The sequence below is a fragment of the Bombyx mori genome, chromosome 27 (genome assembly GCF_030269925.1).
Source record: "Bombyx mori chromosome 27, ASM3026992v2".
Lineage (NCBI taxonomy): Eukaryota > Metazoa > Arthropoda > Insecta > Lepidoptera > Bombycidae > Bombyx > Bombyx mori.
Genome location: NC_085133.1, coordinates 3690081 through 3710921, shown reverse-complemented (window position 1 = coordinate 3710921; position 20841 = coordinate 3690081). Strand labels below are relative to the sequence as shown.

General features: G+C 39.4%; 1 protein-coding gene across 1 annotated transcript in view; it reads right to left on the bottom strand.

The window, feature by feature from the left end:
• The window catches only part of LOC101743161 (ankyrin-2), a 78649-nt gene that overhangs the window by 41057 nt on the left and 16751 nt on the right, over positions 1-20841 (bottom strand). The window contains exons 2-16 of the mRNA XM_062676454.1: positions 16163-16264; positions 14536-14715; positions 10679-10795; positions 9857-10012; positions 9088-9253; positions 8162-8322; positions 6923-7092; positions 5714-5820; positions 5297-5457; positions 4177-4380; positions 3763-3861; positions 2633-2770; positions 1371-1517; positions 854-997; positions 10-131 (exon numbers count right to left, since the gene is read on the bottom strand). Coding sequence (XP_062532438.1) covers positions 10-131; positions 854-997; positions 1371-1517; positions 2633-2770; positions 3763-3861; positions 4177-4380; positions 5297-5457; positions 5714-5820; positions 6923-7092; positions 8162-8322; positions 9088-9253; positions 9857-10012; positions 10679-10795; positions 14536-14715; positions 16163-16264 — 2174 coding nt within the window. The remainder of the gene's footprint in view (positions 1-9; positions 132-853; positions 998-1370; positions 1518-2632; positions 2771-3762; positions 3862-4176; positions 4381-5296; positions 5458-5713; positions 5821-6922; positions 7093-8161; positions 8323-9087; positions 9254-9856; positions 10013-10678; positions 10796-14535; positions 14716-16162; positions 16265-20841) is intronic.

Here is a 20841-nt window from a genome sequence, read left to right as displayed (position 1 = left end):
TGAACTTACCCATGTGCGGTTTGAGCTTTAACAGAAGCACCATTTTCGAGTAAATAGCGCACCATGTTCGGTTGGCCATAGTGACTGGCAATGTGTAGAGGCGTGTAGCCGCCCTTAGTGCAGATGTCCACCTAAATTTAAGAACACCATTAAAAGGTTGGTTGGTTGGTTTGTCAGTTGGTTGGTCGGTCGGTCGACAGTTCCCGTACTTGTTCAGTATCCGAACCACGAAACCCGACAAAACACAAAAACAGTACCAAACTACAACCAGACCAAAGTCTAGAATTGCTAAAATAGTCCTAGCTAAAAAAGCGTTGCAAATCCATGGGAAATATCTCTGCTTAAGACCTTTTAAAAGTGATTTGAAGTAAGTATTGTTCGAGGATTGTTCTGATGAATTACTGAGGAAGGCACTCCAAGAAGCTATCAAAGCATAAAGGTGAGGCTTCATTTTAAACACTCTCTTATTAGCGCAATCTTCATCTATGTAACGAAATATTTCAACTAAATTGTGAATCAAGACCTGATTAACTTGAAGATTTGTACACGTATCAAGGAGGCGTAATATCCTGACCGTGATGACCAGAATAAAAAATATTTCAAGCTATTTCGATTAAGATATTGAAGATTGTTTTTTTTTTGTATTTTACGTATGTAATTGTTAGATACCAGTACCATCCATCACTTCTAGGATGACCTCGGCTATTTCTTCCGAAAAGTAATGAATTCCGGTTTTAAGGGTGGAACAGCTAGCGTACTAAGTAAAAGACACTTTGATCTCAAATCTCAAGGTAGTCCTTGAAAGCCTTTGTCCATCTAAAGCAAATAAAGTGGTATGACATTTCACGTTTACCTCAGCGCCATGCTTCACTAGCAGTTGTGCTACTGGGACCTTATCTTCTTGAGCAGCCAAATGCAATGCTGCCAGCCCGTTTTTAGACTGATGCTCTGGTTCAGCGCTATGTTCGAGAAGCAGAGCGCACATTTCGGTGTGACCCTGTACCATTCCAATATGACGTTTTAATCTTAATTTTAGAACCATTCGAGCCTACAGATGCGAACGTGGCTTAAACTCAATAGTTCCAACATTTAGCCTATTTGATTCAAATCATTGAATCCATCAATCAGTGCAGGTTTATGATTTGACTTAGTTAACTAGATTTAAGGCCGACTTCAATTTCTCTAGATACAAAGATGACATTCTGGGAAGTTCTCATTCAAGTCTAGCAGCATTAACTACGTCAATTGATGCTCGGATGATTTCAGCGAATTAACATATGTAATATATATAAAGAATTATTACATTTAGGTAACGATGATCCCATTGACACCTGAGTAAGAGTTAAGTGCTAGCCTTCGCTATAGTTCACCTGCTGGGCAGCCAAATGCAGAGGAGTAAATCCAGCCTTTGATTCAGCGTTGGTCAACGCTCCGTACTCGAGAAGCGTGGCTGCAGTTTCCATTTGATTCTTACGAGCCGCGATATGAAGAGGTGTATGCCCGTTCTTGGCTACAGCCTACAAGAAAACGAGATTTGTACAAATTCATAGTGGCGAAGCTAATAATTTCGACAATAACTGATTTGTTTATCTTCTATCTCTTTCGCGATAGAGTAGTTTATTTCTAATTGCAAACTCATCCTTTTTTGTGCTGCATCTATAATTGTATTTTCGTTCTATTTCGTACTAAAATTGTAACGTCAGGACTTCATTTTTTTTAATTGCTTCTTGATTCGGGTTGCCGTCGTAGCTACTAACTGTTCTTTTATTAAACTATCTGTAGTTTCCTTCAACGGTACCTCGACATTGTTTGCGAAAGGTAGCCAGCTAGAAATAGACCAGGAGTGTCTCAGAACCGACTCAATGGTAAATTGGGAGAGGCTTATGGAGCTATTGGAGAGCCCAACATGGAAATAAGCATTCTAAAAATAAAAATAAAAGATAAAGTAAGATGTGAATTTATGCGAAAAAAGACAAAACTAATTGATGTCCTAAACTTCAGTAAAAGATTAAAGTGGCGATGGGCTGGCCGCGTAGCACGCTACAGTGACAAACGATGGACAATCGAAGCGACAAAATGGAAAGGGCCAAAGGGGAAAAGAAGGAAAGGACGACCTATGAAATGATGGAGTGATGATATCATAGTCACCGCTGGGAAGGAGTGGATGAGGCAGGCTGGGAACAGGGAAAATTGGACTAAGCTGGAGGAGGCCTATACCCAAATAGGGGTTCCTGTCGAGGAAAAGTCAACAGCAATGGAATTTGGATCTGAATGTGGGAGTCATATATGGTTGAGAATATTTACATGTAATATTTAGGTTTCTAGATGGGAAATAAAAGGCTTATTATTATTATTATTATAATTATATTATTATGCCCAACAGTGGGTAACTGATACTTCCATATTAAGAAGCCTGAAAACTTTTTTAATACTGTAAGTCTGCAAAAGAAATGGCGTTTTTGTTAGTAGTTACCAGATTCCATAGATACCTTCTCCCAATTTGGCATATGATATCGATTTCTCAATTTTATTACTTAACGGCACTGGCCCTACTTCTCAGAGCTAAAATGCTCTCAAGTACTTGTAAAAAGCACTAACAGTGAGATCAACAAACAACACAGTAAAAATCTACCTTAGCATCAGCTCCTTTCTCAAGGAGCGTAGTGGCGACGGCTTGCTGGTCGTACTGTGCAGCGATGTGTAGAGGAGTCATGCCATTTTTACCAGCTTGGTCTGGAGCCGCACCGTGAGCGAGTAAAAGATTCGCAACCTAGATATTAAGAAAAACACTCTAGATTCCTGATTTCCCAAAATAAGACTTTGGTTCACGTAAAACAAGCTGTCAATTATGAGAACAAGGGATTATTTAGTGGAAGCAACATCTATAGACCCCATCCATAGTCTCAGAACGTGGGACAATGACCCGATGTTTCGAAAACTAGACCCCAAAAGGCAACCGCCTGGCCCCTGGCCCCCGGCCCCTGACCCCTGTATAACTATAGTCTTAATTCAACCACAACATTAATAGTACTTCATGCATGATCAAAAGCACAGGTTCTGCAAAGATCTAGAACTGCAAACACCAGTTTCTTTCATTTAAATCCGTACAAGAAAGGGACAATCAATTTGTCGATCGTTATGGTCACACGGAGCACAGCCTTTGAATCTTGAACAATGTATGTTTGACTTTTTGAGAATTTGATAATAAATCTCGTTTTTATTGCTTTAAATTGGAGCATGGACCATCCTTACCACTTGGAACCCCAGCTGTTACTCCACATTATAACTACAGGGTTAACGGCCGTCTGGTGTAGTGGTAAGTGACATGGTCACTACACAAGGGGGTCGCGGGTTCGAATCCCGCCAAGGGAGGATATTTGTATGATAAATATAAATGTCTTTTCCAGGGTTATGGATGTATCTTAAATATATGTATGTGTATAATAAAAAATCTTACATTTATTTCCGTTATCTGGTACCTGTAACACAAGTTCTTTACGAACTTACCACGGGACCAGTTAACGTGGCGTGATTGTTAGTAAAATATAAAAATATATATAATATAAAGTGTAGCCTGAAAGTGTAGCCTGTAGCCTGAGGGTTTGAAATCAACAACTCACATTGTCCGAGTTAATGCCATGTCGCCATGGGGGCAAGCAGCGGTTTTGGAATGTGCTTTGGATATGTCCGAGAGCAAAAGCAAACGCGTAATAGAGAAACCAGATCCCGATAAGTAATGAATCTTCTTTCCCGATTGCATACCTTCAGGTTCCCATACTTCGCAGCCAGATGAAGAGCGGTGAACCCTTTCTTTGTGGTCGCAGTTAGGGGTGCGTTGTGTTCAATTAAAGCTGCTGCAACCTAAAAATGTCCAAATGCTCTTAATCACAATTACCTATATGGATATGACGCTATCTGAATTTTGACCATCGGTTAGAATTAGATAGTAGAAAAGCTGTGGCAAATCAGCATCGTAAACCTTAAGACCCCTAGTTCCTATTTTTCGTTTTATAGTAAAGAATTCCACAAATGGTCCAAGAAGTCCACAACCCTGTATAACTCTATCTAGGCTAGGCGGTGAAATTATTTTCTAACCTAAATAATTAAATTATGACTTATTGATTACAATGAAGGTGCATTAAAAATAATATATCAGATTATGTATTTAATACTCACATCGTGATTGTGCTGTTTGGCAGCGATGTGCAGTGGATTGTAATGGTCAGCAGTAATGGCTCTGACGTCAGCGCCGTGCTGTAACAGCAGTACTGCGATGTCGACGTTACCGAGCCGAGACGCGATGTGGAGAGGGGTTTGCCTCTCACGAGCCTTGGCTTCGACGGCCGCGCCGTTACGTAGAAGAATACGGATAATGTCAGTCTGTTGGTAAAAAGCAAATATTATATTGTTACACCGGTAAGAGTAACGCCATCTATCGCCAAATAGCCGAACGAATATCGAAGGGTCTAGTAGCATCTAGAACGCTCGAGAAGTACAACGCCATCTATTTTCAGATAGCCGAAACACACAATACTCGACTTATGTGGAATATTCTCGATAATTCTAGGGATGCGGCATCGGCTATAAGATCGTTGCAGAGATGGCACGCAGTCAGTTAGTAATCGGAACTACTCGAAGCGAAACATCGAACGGATCACCTGAAGCGAAGCGGCAGAAACGAATTTAGAATTTTATAGTGTTTGTGAAGTGTTTTAAGTAATCTAAGTGCTGACACAGTTTTAAGTTGTACCCCGGTAGAATTTTTGTTTATCCCGAACCCCAGCGCGTAACAATATGTAAAGCCATATATAATTAATACGCAGTAGACGTCAAAATGTCAGAGATATTTCATGAAAGGCATATGAGGCCCGGTGTAATCAATCCTATATCCTATTGAGCAAGGCGACTGTGCTGGTGTTTAAATCCCAAAATGTTAATAATTTTTCTAATGACATATTTTGTTAGCAACTGCTCATGAAGGACTTCCACTTTAAAGTGTAATAAAAATTAAAACCGCAAAAAGTTATATGCACAGTTATCAAACAATGAAGACCCTATGTTTCAAGTTGGGTAGTGGCATTCAGGTTGTGACGACTAAGGACTAGTAAAATAGTAATTCACGCCGGATTTCCTTAATGGGTCGCCATTTCCCGATCCGGTAGTAAATTCTGGGAAGCACTGGTTTTGGTAGGCCTAATGTTCGCAAACTCTCTTAGATGGAGCCCGTGAGCTTACCTACGGCGTGGTTGGAATTGTCTCCTAAGCTACCAGCGAATAAGTAGAGTAAAAAGCTTACCTGGTTAGCTCTTGCTGCCAAATGTAGCGGTGTCTCTCCCCTGACCGTGGGAACATCAGGATTCGCCTCGTGCTGGAGTAAGTAAATCACGATGTTCATGCAGCCCATAAAAGCCGCCACGTGGAGGGGCGTAAGACCTGATTCTGTTGTTGCCTGGATACCTGATAATAAAGCATTTAGTGATATTTCAATCAATCGATTAAAAGTCAACCAAAACAAATTTAAAAGACTATTTTATTTTTTGTATTGCGAATCATTTGAATTAAATAATGGAGAAAAAACATTTTTGAACATACCACAATAAGTCATTAAACATTAATAGGGTTAGTACACTTAAAATTTTGTTCTTTAAAATTCAAATTAAATCGCCACTCCGCTAAACTACACTACTGCCATGGAAAGTATCGAATGACTTACTTGCACCGTATTTGAGGAGTAACTCAACGACCTTGATCCTATTTTTCTTGCAGGCGATGTGCAAAGGTGTGAAGCCATTCAAGGCTCTAGCGTTCGCGTCGGCATTTCTGTGTCATTCGGCATCATTTAGGTCAGGTTTACTTGCAAAAGAGGCTTTGTTTAGTGAAATCTCTTTCGAACTTTCTCGATAGAAAATTCAAATTTAAATTTGGAAGTGACGTTTGGAATACGCTTCCTAAAATGTTTGTTTTTAAATTCAATTGGAACTCTGTCAATTAACAAAAGTCTTTGAACATATTATAGTCGTAAGTTAGACAGATTTCCGTGAATAAGTTCGCGGCCTGCCATTTTTTTTTCTATGTAATCTTAAGGACTATTCCACCTACACGCGAACTGAGACTGAACTGAGAGGGTTTGCTAAATCGGCCATAGTAAGGACAGTGTTACGCAGAATAGACCAATCACACGTAGAGCTCTTCGTCGTAATCAACGAAGACCTACACTTACTTATTCTGATCCCACACGGGTAAATACCATGATTCTCCTTATTTCCGCCGCGAAGTAACCATTCGTTTGAAGGGTGGGGCTGTCATTATGCAAAACAAATGAGATATAGATGAGTCTCAAGAAGCGTGATATTCACTTTGTGTTGGATATGACCTTTGCTGACCTCGTTCGACACTTGAAGTAGTCGTGGCCTAAAGGATAAGGCTTCCGGGGCATTCGTATCTTGTGATACAGCAATATACGATTCCCGCAGGCAAGTACCAATTTTCTAACGAAATACGTACTTAACAAATGTTCACGATTGACTTTCACGGTGAATGAATAACACCGTGTCATCAAATAAAACCCGCAAAATTATAATTTGCGTAATTACTGGTGGTAGGACTTCTTGTGAGTCCGCACGGGTAGGTACCAACACGTGCCTATTTCTGCAAGACAGCCGTTGTACAGTAGAAACTGAGACCTTAGAACTCATGCCTCAAGGTAGATGGCGGCATTTACATTGTTGATGTATTTAGGCTCCGGTAACACTTAACATCAGGTGGGCCGTGCGCTCGTACACCTACCTACGCAATAAAAAAATGGAAAAAGTTTACTTCCCAATTTAATCTCCCAATTAACAATCTTTTACCACCTCGATAAAACTTTATAATCATTATGAGAATTCGTAAACAGCCTAATGTTATAGGAAACACTACTGACCTATCTAAAAGCAGTTTCGCGACTTTAGCGTGACCGCAGTGAGCGGCTACATGAAGCGCGGTGAGGTAGTCCACGGTGACGTCATCGACGGGGGCGCGTCGCGACAAGAGCACGCGCGCCGCCTCGGCGTGTTCGCCTTGCGCCGACATGTGCAACGGGGCTAGACCGTTCTATAACCATTATCTATATATTAATACGCGAAGCAAAAACTTTGTGTACCCCCTTTTACGAAAATTGCGGGGACGGAGGAGTATGAAATTTCCCACACTCGTAGAGAATATAGAGAAGGAGTGCAGAATGTTAATATTTTCTTTAACTATGCATAAAAAATACATTAAATCAATAATAAAACTTATATCACAAGGTGGGTGGCGGCATTTACGTTGAGATGTCTATGGGCTCCGGTAACCACTTAACATCAGGTGGGCTATGAGCTCGTCCACCCATATTATCATTCTCCTTCCCAGTCATCTGGGGCGGCGCAACATGTTTTCTCCTTCCATACTCTTCTATCATATACCATTTTTTCGCTCACTCCCCTCTTACCCATATCGTCTTTCACGCAATCCATCCATTTCTTCTTAGGTATACCGCGTCCACTCATATATGCAAGAAATAAAACATTTGACATGTGTGTTCATCTTCTAAATGGTTCTAAAACCATTTACTTTAAGCATAATTGGCGCTATAAACATAATATAAAGGAACCAGCGCCATATTATGTGACCACCACTCGGTAGACCGCGGATTGTGCTCCGGAATTGCCATAGTTCATAGTAAGCCAGATTGGCCACAAATAATAATTAAGCAAATATATTTTGCTTCATTGCTATGGCTGAATGTATTTTTTGTTATGTAGAAGTATTATTATCGATCTTAGTTTTCAATCAATCTGTAACTTTAGGCGGAATTTCAGCAAATCATAAAAATGTAAATCACTTTACAACTACTTCAAACAAAATCGAACTTATTGCGTACTAGCTACCCGCCCTCGCTTCGTTTCGGAAACTGTAATTTATTATTGATTTCTCCACTATTTAATGGATGCTATTATACCTATAAACCTTCCTCTTCAATCACTCTATCTATTAAAAAAAAACCGCATTAAAATCCGTTGCGTAGTTTTAAAGATTTAAGCATACATAGGGATATAGGGACAGAGAAAGCGACTTTGTTTTATACTATGTAGTGATGGAGGTTGGGAAAGATAAGGCTTTTGTGTGCTCTAACGTAACTTACCTTGCTCTTACTGGTAATAGGAGCACCCCTATCAAGTAAAGCTTCAACGACTCTCTCGTGGCCAGATCTGGCGGCACAGTGTAGAGGGGTCAGCCCATCTCTAGTGCGGGCCTCTACATTCGCCCCATTATCGCATAACAAAGCTACCATATTCTCCTTGCCTGTGCGAATAAAATACTTTACAAATTAATATCATTTGGTGATATGCCTATTTTTGACCAAGTTATGGAATGAAAATAAAATTCTGTACCCATTTTAATTTTAACTTAGTCGTTGGCTGTGTGGTGTATGTCTATAATAGCACCACTCCATCCCTTTCCGTGGGTGTATTAAAAGAAATTGCAGCAGCATTTTCTAAGTATTATATGAGCGTACTGCATTACCGATCGGCATTTACTAGTGGTAGTGGCACGAGATGGTAAAATTATCCTAATTATTTCTGTCGTCTTCTGCTTTTGTGTCAGGTTTGAATCATCAGACAATACAAATGAGACTTCGACTGTGTCTCAAAGTGTTATGACATCTATTAGTTCCTTTAACCACATAACACCAGATTATTAATATAAAGGTGTACCAAGATGGTGATTATTTCTAGAATTGACCAACTGTGGAGAAGTCGATGTGGGATGTTAATGTAACGCAATTGAATTCATCTTCCACTAATCATCTCAACTGGAACCTCAAAAACTGTGTCGACGTGTCGCAGTTCTTGATGTAGTTTGGGGTCTGCCCATATGACCTAGCTCCGACTATTTCTACCGCAAAACAGTAATGCGTTTCGGTTTGAAGGATGAGGCAACCGTATGAAACAGGATCAAAAAACTCATGTTCCGTGAATGGCGGCAGTAACGTTGTTGATGCCTACGGGCTCCAGTAGCCAGGGCCGTGAGCTCGTCATAAAATCAATAGTGAAATAGGAACCTCACCCCATTTGGCAGCGACGTGTAACGGACATATGTTGTGTTTCGCAGCACAGTTGACGTCAGCGCCTTTGGCCAGCAATAGTCTTGCGACTGCTTCGTTGCCGTAGTGAGCCGCGATGTGTAGCGGAGTGAATCCAGACTTAGAGGTCACGTCTGGATTGTGCTCGTTCTAGACATAAAGAGAGGAATGTCGAAATTTCACGACTCTCACCAGAAAAATAAATAATAGTTTAAAAAACTAGCAAAATGCGCTTTTGTTGAAAATCCCACTAAAAATAGTAAATAAATTTTAATAAATTTGAATTAAAAATAGTGTAAGAAAAAAATATTTTATTGTAAAAAAACGTGTAAAACTTTATTGTCTATGTTTCTCTCGAGTGGTGATTCGTGTTTTACCCTTCATTGTGTAGCTTACGCGTTCATTGAAATTCGCTAGCTGTGGCAGTACCACGAAACTGGTGGTGGGACCTCTTGTGAGTCCGCACGGGTAGGTACCACCACCCTGCCTATTTCTGCCGTGAAGCAGTAAGGTGTTTCGGTTTGAAGGTCGGGGCAGCCGTTGTAACTGTACTTGAGACCCTAGAACTTATATCTCAAGGTGGGTGGCGTATTTACTATATAAATGTCTATGGGCGACATTAACCACTTAACACCAGGTGGTGGTGGAAAAAAAGAGGATGGTCGCATCGGTCGAAATGAGTGAAACTGGCGTTACAACATTTAGACAACGACGACTTAGATTGATCTAAGAGTGTGATCAATCAAAATTCACCTCTAAGAGTAAGTTAGCAGCCTTCACGTCGTCTTTCTTGGCTGCAATGTGAAGGGCTGGTAGTCGCACTCGACCGCGCGTGTCTGCCTCTAAAAGAACTGCCACTACTTTCTCGTGTCCTTGTTGCATCGCCACCGCTAGAGGCGTGAATCCGTCCTGTGGGAAATCAGCATTTTCACCAATGGAAACAGGCATTACCGCTTAGAATTAATTTTCATTTAAATAATCAAATGAGTTCGTTCGAGAGAGATGAGGAGGGCGTTCTTGAGTGGAGACCGTGAATTGGAAAACGCAGTGCAGGGCGCCCTCAGGGTGGAGTGTGGGTGTAGCCCTCAGGGTGCCCTCAGGGTGGAGTGTGGCTCTATCTATGCAAGGGTGGCTGGCAGGAGCTGGATGAGAGAAGGCAAGGATCGTGCTCAGTGGCGAACAATTGGAGAGGCCTATGTCAAGCAGTGGACTGCTATAGGCTGATGATGTATGTATGATGAAATTACACTATCGTTCCAGACCTTAGCGGTCTCATAGATACACGCTTACATACGCTTAAATAAATACGTAAATAGTTAATAAACACCTAGACAAATAGCATACAAACCTATCATCACACAATGTTTGCCCGATGTGGGAATCGAACCCACGACCCTCGGCGCAACAGTCAGGAGCATTAACAACTGCACCATCAATTCAGTCAAATTTAGGTTTTATAGCTGGAATATCCTCTCGAGGCTGACAGCGGTTAGGTAGAGAAAAATAAAAGCCTACAAGCTTTCTTCATGCTGATCAAAAATAATCTCAGATTTATTGCTGGCATGTCAGTCTTACCTCAGTGGCAAGGCTCTGGTTCGCACCGTTACCAAGAAGAAACTTGACCACACCGTCGTGGTTCTCTTGGGCTGCCATGTATAAAGGTGTGAAACCATTCTGGGATTGGATGTTGACCTGGTGATAATAGAAAATTATTGGGTTGATCCGAGCCCGGCGTACTCATACAAGATTGAGAATGTCTACTAAGGGCAATAAGAAAGACATGTTTCGGTAACATAGCGGAGCGCATCAGACAATTAATACTGCACCTTTACACGTGAGGTTAAAGTCGCAAATGCATTGTAGTAACGGTTATCTTAATCGTCATATAAAATATGAATCATCTCCTCGTATAGATGGATGTTCAGACTCCCAACAATCTCATCAAAATGTACACTTTAGAAATTTAAAGCAATGAAATTTGGATAGTTTTTTTTTTTATCGTATTTTAAAACTATTTACTGTAAATCCTTGAAATATTATTTTCCCGATTTCCGGTACATTACCAAAAGATGATTCACACAATTTAGCTCATCGTAATAAATAAAATTCATAACATTAATAAATCTTTCGTTTGGACAGTTGCGAGAAACCCAAAGTGCTTTTCGTTCTTGTATTGATTTGTTTTGATTTCTGTCACGAATGAAGTATTTGAGGTGGGACGTATTGTGAATTAAAGTTATTGAACATTGAATTGAAGCTGGATGAATGATTTGTAACTCGTGATACAATTCTTACGTGATTCTTTTATTTATTGTAGCAAAAAGCGTGAAATGTGTTTTCGGATCACAACCGCGGATAATTACCAACAACCCTAACGATAATCTATACTAATATATAAATCTACAGTGGTTGTTACGGATGTTCCGTTATAACTACTGAACCATGCATCCGATTGACTTGAAACTTGGTATCCATGTAGAAAATACATGTACTAAATGGATAGGCTAATATTTATATGAGTGTTGGACTCCCTATTAATAATGACAATAAATAATAATGTTAATTTTAAATGCGCAGTGAAGCGGGCGACTACGGCTAGTATAATACAAGTATATTCATTTACAAAGGATAATGCCGAGTGGCTTATTAAGTTCATTTCATGTTTTTTAATTGTATTCCATTCCGTTCAGTGTTCTGTTTGGTGCCAAATGATTGTGTTAAAAAAAATTATTCTTCACTTCAGAAAGGCAGGCAAGTAGGTAGAACCTGTGTAGACGTGCAAAATGGTGCGCGTTCAAAATTGTATTCCCACCGAAGACAAATTAATGCCAAACCCTCTTATTTACAAGTATTAATTGTTAGTCTAACTTATGCGGAATACATATTCAAACGAAAGATCCTGTCGATCTTTGCTTCCAATTTTCTTTTGCAGAAAAATATAGAAACGTTAAAGAATCAAATCAGATCCGTTTTCATAAAATTCGACATAAGGTCAGTGATAACCTACAATTATGTTAGTCTGGATATTCATTGTCTATAATGTTCAGATTGAAAATTAACTATTTTTCATTCAGCTACGCCATTATAGGTACAATAAAAACCTAACTTTACGACCAATTCATAAGGCTGTTTCATCACAGAAAAGTCGGAAAGAAACTCAAAGTTTGCCCATTTCCAAATTGGGTTCATAACTACAGTACCTACACACAAATTAAATTTAATTATCAGAATAATAAATAAACATGACTAGAATTTGAAAAGGTCTACATTAGTGTGCAATGGCCAAAGATCTGTTCAGTACTGTTCTTGGTGGAGCACAATTTCAAACCTATGCGGTTTTGTCATAATCGTTAAGAAAGTAAGTGTGTATGTATTACTTCCTTTCCACTTCAGCCGGAAGGCGCATAGGAAAAATGGTCTGGATTTTTTATTATTTTTTATTGCCTAGATATTTGGACGAGCTCACAGCCCACCTGGTGTTAAGTGGTTACTGGAACCCATAGACATCTACAACGTAAATGCGCCACACACCTTGAGATATAAGTTCTAAGGTCTCAGTATAGTTACAACGGCTGCCCCATCCTTCAAACCGAAACGCATTACTGCTTCACGGCAGATATACGCACGGTAGTGGTACCTAACCGTGCGGACTCACAAGAGGTCCTACCACCAGTAATTACGCAAATTATAATTTTGCGGGTTTGATTTTTATTACACGATGTTATTCCTTCACCGTGGAAGTCAATCGTGAACAATTGTTAAGTACGTATTTCATTAGAAAAATTGGTATCCGCCTGCGGGATTCGAGCACCGTTGCATCGCTATATACGAATGCACCGGACGTCTTATCCTTTAGGCCACGACGACATTTTGACAGCATATCATCATCACAATTCACATTGAAGACAGCATATCATCATCATCATCAGAAAAATAATGCAACGTTCTTGTCTTAAATCAAAATTAAAACGGTGCCAGACTAATGCTGCTTTTGAACCAAAGTGCAACATTAAATCCCAACTCGATTCCTTTCAAGTGAAGACGTGTATAAAGAATTTAATGACTCATTAATTCGTGTTCTGTTTCTTCTGATAAATCCGGCTTATTGGAGTTTATGTGACCGCAGAACAGCCATTTGCCGTTGATTGTTACCGATTGTTGGGGTTTTCTGGAAAGATCGATTGTCGGGGTTTTGGGGTCGGATATTTTGGTATTAGATTTTTATTTCGGTTTTACGTATTTGCGAGACTTTATTGTTGATCTTTTGACATTGTTGTCTGAGAGCTTTTAACCGGTATTGCATTTGAAAAAAAAAATAGAGCATTGATATTAAATATTTAGGTACTCGGTTTTATTAATAACAAATACACAGAAGTACTGGTGCTTTTACTTGGGGGCAATTAATATTATTTTTAACGTTTATACAAATTTTCTTGTATGTCATGTCATGAAATAGAAAATATCAAAAGGTAAGCCCCGGAAACGATATTTATATGTGGAATCTTTTTAAAGTAGCAACGCATTGCTTATCACTTGATTTCGATGAATAAAGCTGTCAATATTATAGTCAAAGTGTAGATAGTCAATAAAAAAAGAGTTGGTTATAATTTCATGTGGCTAATTTTTAGAAGTAAAACTGCAGCAAACGTTGGAATTTCGGCACACACATATATAAGGTAACGATATTTATGAAGATTAATAAAAAAACAATAAACTAATAACAACGAACTACCCAGTAATTCATCATCCTGTCATAATTATTTCCATTACTGTTTATTATGTCATGAATCGGCTCTATTTACGATGAGCTCAGCTATCTCAAAATAAAAAGAAAAGTCATGTGAGAGACCATCGGCTTAACACGAGTATATACTGTTTAGTTTTTCTGAAAATCGTAACATCGAGTGCTTTCACGAGCTGACTGGTTTTCGACAGGGCATTTACACTGTTAATAGCCTTTGCGATGGATTCCTATTTCTGAGTCTCGAGGATTTGTTATTGAAAAGTATCCACAACATTTCATATTTTCGGGCCAGCTCCACTGATGCTTAATAATATTAGTAGGCTTTCGCATATACCAGTTTCTTCCGAGACATCGATTATCTAATTACCCTATTGAATTGTTGAAGAGCGGTCTGCTCCAAAATCTTTGTTCCTCAGGTTGGGATTTTATAGTTTTTTATGCAAGAAAGAAAGTGCAAGAAAACCCTGCATTTTTCTAAATAAATGTATGATGTTTGGCACTTCATATGACTCGAAGAATTTAAGAAGGACCTAATTTTTTACTCTAAATACTACATTGTGCTACGCTACGGCATTTTGTTCCAGTGTGTATGCAGATCCATAATGTTATTGATTGAGATAGCCATTTTCCAATGCAACATAGAATTTAGCTTCGAATACCTAACACTTTACCATTATTTATCATTTACCTGAGCTCCATTTTGGACGAGTAGTTTAACGACTGCCTCTTGACCAGCCAGAGAAGCAATATGAAGTGCTGTGTTCCCTTTCTTGGTGGCCGCGTCGATTGCTGCTCCTCGCTCCAGCAGGACCCTCACTACTTCGACATGGCCGTCTTTGGAAGCGAGATGGATGGCATTTAGGCCATTCTGAAAACAAACTTTTTATTTGAACATCCTCGTTCCAAATCATTGGACTAATCTATCTTCTGTCTATATATATAAAAATGAATTGCTGTACGTTAGTCTCGCTAAAACTCGAGAACGGCTGGACCGATTTGGCTAATTTTGATCTTGAATGATTTGTGGAAGTCCAGAGAAGGTTTAAAAGGTAAATAAATTTGAAAATGCTCGGAATTAAATAAAAATAATAATTTTGTTTTTCCTTTGATGTGTTCCCCGTCGGACGGATTCCTTTCAAGCCAAACTCTATCTACTCTTCAGAGTAGCGCAGCTAATTGCGTTGGGATTCGATAACCACTTAAGACATCATATTATATCAGTCTCAGTGTATCTCTAGCCTTATTCCACCATGACCTCACCGAGACCCATAATGACCTTTGGCATCCGAATTCGTGACTTTTTCGCGTGTTCATGGTACATATCGAATAAACCAGAACTAAGTTGTAAATGTTGGCAAACGAACCATAGGTGTTCGAAAAATCAACTTTGTGCTAACAAGGATTAAGCCTTTTTTTGTTTAACACTTGGCACCTCGAAAAGATCTTTTGCAAGGTAACGTGGTATTATGACTTTAATTCCGGCACGATATCACAGTTTGTGACTATTATTTATGTAATTATTTCTTTGACTATGACAGCTTTAGTACAAATTAGTAAAAGCGTTACAGTAGCAACAATTATTAAGGACTACGTAGGAGACGTGTCGGTAAATATTTGATGGATATTATTTCAGTTGATAGATTACATAGTTTGTCTTGAGTTTGTTAGACCTGTGCTGGGTCACAGGCTCGTATCACAGAGAGCTCCACAATAATCGGTTAACGTGACGTCTTGGAGTGCCGGTGGTTGTAATTAACACATGTTTTATCAACTTGACCTGTGTCTATTTATGCGACGGAATGTTTCAACGTAGTTTTCGCCAACTTCAAGATGTCCGATTAGCTTTAAAATTGGAATTCGTATCAAGGACCGTTGGCAATATGATAATTTAACCAAATATTTTAATTAGGATGTACTGGTGGTAGGACCTCTGATGAGTCCGCGCGGATAGGTACCACTGCCCTGCCTATTTCTGCCGTGAAGCAGTAATGCGTTTCGGTTTGAAGGGCGAGGCAGCCGTTGCAACTACACTGAGACCTTAGAACTTTATGTCTCAAGGTGGGTGGCGCATTTACGTTGTAGATATCTATGGGCTCCAGTAACTACTTAACACCAGGTGGGCTGTCGTCCACCCATCTAAGCAATAAAAAGAAGGATCATTGGAAATAACGAAATTTTAATTTTTAGCTAAAATCGTTTTTTCTACTTAAATTATCCAACGCTGTTTGTTATGGTTACTTACCGCATTTTTAATCTTTAGCTAAAATCGTTTTTTCTACTTAAATTATCCAACAAACAGTGTTATGATTACTTACCGCATTGCTGACGTTGATATCAACGCCTTGCTCGAGAAGACTGATGATCTTCTCGATGTTTCCGGCACGGGCAGCGCGTAGGAACGCCGTGCTGGCGTCCGCCTGCCGACAAACAAATATCTACTTTAATGATACGTAACTTAAGATGATTTCACTTCTAATTTTGCCACTACAGAATGATGAATGAATGATTTCACCGGTGGTAGGACCTCTTGTGAGTCCGCACGGGTAGGTACCACCACCCTGTCTATTTCTGCCGTGGTGAAGTAATGCGTTTCGGTTTGAAGGGTGGGGCAGCCGTTGTAACTATACTGAGACCTTAGAACTTATATCTCAAGGTGTCTGACGCATTTACAGATTTTAAATAAACTTAAAACAAACAAAAAGAATCCGTCTGACAGGGGCACAACAAAGGAAAAACAAAATTGTTATTTTTATTTAATTCAAAGCATTTTCATATTTATCTTTAAGCCTTCTAAACCTTCTCTGGACTTCCACAAATAATTTAAGACCAAAATTAGCCAAATCGGTCCAGCCGTTCTCGAATTTTAGCGAGACTAACGAACAGCAATTCATTTTGTTGAGTTTTAATAATTGTTATTCAAAAAGTTTTATTAACTAAACTGAGTTCAATCGAATACGAGTGATGACGAAACTACCGCTCAGCCATACCTGGCGTGATCCGACATATATATTAATAAGTGAAGCAAAAACTTTGTATCCCTTTTTACGAAAATTGCGCGGACGGAGGAGTATGAAATTTTTCACACTTATACAGAATATAGAGAAGGAGTGCACAATGTTGTTTTTTTTTAATTATCTATATATTAATACGTGAAGCTAAAACTTTGTATCCTTTATTACGACAATTGCGCAGACGGATCAGTATGAAATTTTCCATACTTATAGAGAATATAGAGAAGAAGTGCACAATGCTAATATTTTTTTAAAATAATGCATAAAAGATACATTAAATCAATAAAGAAAACATTACACACATTACATATATTTGACACACACACGCATGCATACTATTTATTTATTTTCAAACTTATCTTATTGCTTAAGGTATATGGTCAAATTGAGAATAGATTAAATATTGTTTGTCTTTATTAATATTTGTCTATAGTGTAGTCTTGGCCGAATCTGTCATTATAGAAGTATAATAATAGTATTTGACAATAGAATCATAATAGTGTTCAAACTTATTATTGCAATTAATTTTATATCTATTGCGGGACCACTATAGATAAAGATAATCAAAATTCTATACAGCACTCAAAGACGAGCACTGTATTTTCTCATTCCTAAAAGAATTTGATATCGAATGTAGATTGACGTCAAAGGGTAGGTTTTCGTTGCTTCCCAAAGGGACGATTATCCTTTCCGACGACGATGCGGCAATGTATTGCTAACCCCGAATTTATTTCATCGAGGTTATACGAGAATTTGTAAGCTAAAAGTAAATTCGATCGGCCCAAAGTCTTTTTATTTTTTTTTTATTGATAATATGGGTGGACGAGCTCACAGCCCACCTGGTTTTAAGTGGTTACTGGATCCCATAGACATCTACAACGTAAATGCGCCACTCACCTTGAGATATAAGTACTAAGGTCTCAGTATAGTTACAACGGCTACCCCGCCCTTCAAACCGAAACGCATTACTGCTTTACGGCAGAAATAGGCGGGGTGGTGGTACCCGCCCGTGCGGACTCACAAGAGGTCCTACCATCAGTGAATACTGCGTAGTTTTTGTTGAAATATGCTTAACAATTTTTTTAGAGGTCAATTGTTTTTTTCTATGGCGCAGAATAGCACTACATTATCTCTTCCCGTATGTTTCGTAAAAGGTGATTTTTTTTTCTGAAGTATGGGGAGTAGTGTTATCTAATAGTGCGAAGTCTCGTGGCCCAAAAGATAAGGCGCCCGGTGCATTCATATCGAGCGATGTGATTGTGCCGGTATTCGAATTCCGCAGGCAAGTAAGTACAAATTTTTCCAATGAAATACGTACTAAACGAATGCTCACGAATGACCTCCCTGGTGAAAATCAAATATTGTAATTTACGTAATTGCTGGTGGTGGGGCGTCTTATGAGACCGCATGGGTGGGTACCACAACCCTTCCTGTTTTTGTCGTGAAACAGTAATGCGTTTCGATTCGAAGGTTTGAGCAGCCGTTGTACTGTAAAAACTCAGACTTAGATGTCTCGAGATAGGCAGCATTAAAGTGATCATTTAACACCGGGAGGGTCGTGAACTTGTCCACCCATGTTAGCTTTAAAAAAAAACCACTATATCGACGTACTGTGGGCAGCAATTGGCATTTATCGGAGCGTATTATAAACTTCGTAGCAACTTTTTCTCAACTCAGTGGGTTAAGCAAGTAATCGTGAGCTTCAAAACATGGGAGGTTCCTTGAATCTGTATTTTCTCAGAATCTCCGTTTTTTTACGATTCTTGAACTTCAATATGTATTAAGAATGGGGTGTCTGTCTTCGTCGAAAAATGCTCAGCTTACTAATGTAGCTGTAGTCGTTTCCCAGCACCAAATAGGCATCGAATATTTACAAAAACTACAGTGAGCTTACTATTCATAATTAGTAATATTTTAGGATTTAATTACGATATGAAAATCAGACAGTCAAATAGCTCCTCTCATTTATTAAAAAAAATACCGCATTTACACCACACGAGAATTTACGAATTGATATATTTATTTATATTTTCGTAAATGACCTCGTATGTACGATCGTAACGGTGGCGTGCCGGGAATGTCTGAAATGATAGTTCTGAATGAATGTTCGTCACGCATGGTTACAGCAACGCTTCGATTCTAGACTTTTCGATAGCATTTTTCTTTTCTAGATGGATGTAGAAGCTCACCGGCCTGGTACTAAATACTGAAGCAAATATACTTTAAAATGTCTAGTCAATCGTCTGTCGAAATGAGGTTGAACTGAGTTGTGTGAGTCACCCGGTCGGCGGTGTATCGCGTTTCGACCCGGCAGGCTGGTTCTGGCCCAGCGGGGTACCCCCGAACACCAGCGGCACTGCCCGGGCGGCCTGGTAGAGCCGCCGTACCGCGGAGACCGACGTCGTTGGTCGTCGACTATCGCCTCGACGACCCGTCGGTCGGGCGTCCTCGGGGTGACGCCGCGTGTCTGGTTGTAGTGTTGACCGCGGGAAACCCCCTACTCTGACCGGGTTTTGACCCCGGACGGAGATCGGACGTCGGGCGAAGAGTGCAGGGGAGTCGTTTAGTGGGTAGGCCCTAAAATCCTTGGTTAAGGTTACGCTGAAATAGCCTCTCAAGGCTCTCAGCTAATTAGGAAAAAAAGCGACAAATTTTCTAACACTAGCCTCAGCAACAGCAGTGCTTCTCTGAATCTACCACTGAATCGGAATCACCACCCACTGAGAAGACCCGGCGCGAAACTCAGTGGCTTGAACTTTAGATACACTACAGTATTCACTTACATTTAACTGAGTGAGATACGAAATAAAATAAGCTAAAACAGCTAAATATTAATTAAAAAGAAGTATTGCTTCGATGGTTAAATGAGCTCAAGGCGCGCCTGGTGTTAAGTGATAATCGGAGCCCGTAGGGGTCACAATATGAGTGTCACAACCTTCCTTAAGACATAAGTTCCAGTCTCAGTTTTATAATGCAACAGCTGCCCTACCCTTCAAGACGAAACGCATTACTGCTTCACGGCAGGAAGAGGTAGCCCATATGGCTAATATTCATTCATCGTGGAAGCTGTTTCTGAGCACGTGTTAAGAACGTATTTACGTGAACATGCGTTAGGTTCTTATGACCATATGGATATTTCTCAGCCGATAATATTTTTACAGGTCTTTTATTTGCTCCACAAACTATCTAACTTACTTTCATTTTATAAGAGAAACGGCAAAATTTTCATTCGATTATATCTAGGTATATACATAATTATATCATCATCATCCCACAGTCGTCCACTGCTGGCTCTAGGTATCTCCCACACCACCGTAGCGCAGTACGCCCCCTGGCTAGGTGGTGCGATGACCGGTAAGAGTTGGATGAGGAGAGTCGAAGACTGGGTTCACAGGTTTGAGATATGTATACATAATACCAAATATATACCAGATACAAGAAATATTTAATCAATGGTATTAACAATGGTATAAACAAAACGAAAAGTGCTTTTCTAAAACCAATTTCTCCCTCGTATTTTCCAAATCTCATAATAATTCCTCTGCATACTCTTAATCTTAGCGCTATGGTATTCATTTGAGGTTAATATACCAGAAAATACCTTAATAAAATAATTGAAAGCATTCGATCTTTTTATTAACGTGTTCTGTGAACGTGTCTTTACGTGAGAGAAATAAATGCATTGTAATTAAAATGTACTTTATATATAGCGTATGTATTGCCAGTTAAAGTAGACTTGCACAAAACCTATCGAATGGTAAGTAGTCACAGTCCCTCGTGGTCATCAGTACCGCCAGAGGCACAGTGAAACCGCTGCCTTTTGCCTATCTCTAAATATACATGTAAAGAAATACCTAGAAATAGTGTCTAGGATTCCTTTATTTTCTAATTATAGAACGCTTTTCAAATATTATTGTGTGTTGACTTGGCTAAGTCAATAGGTGATGTCAGCTATAGAAGATTGACAAAATTTTATTACTTCA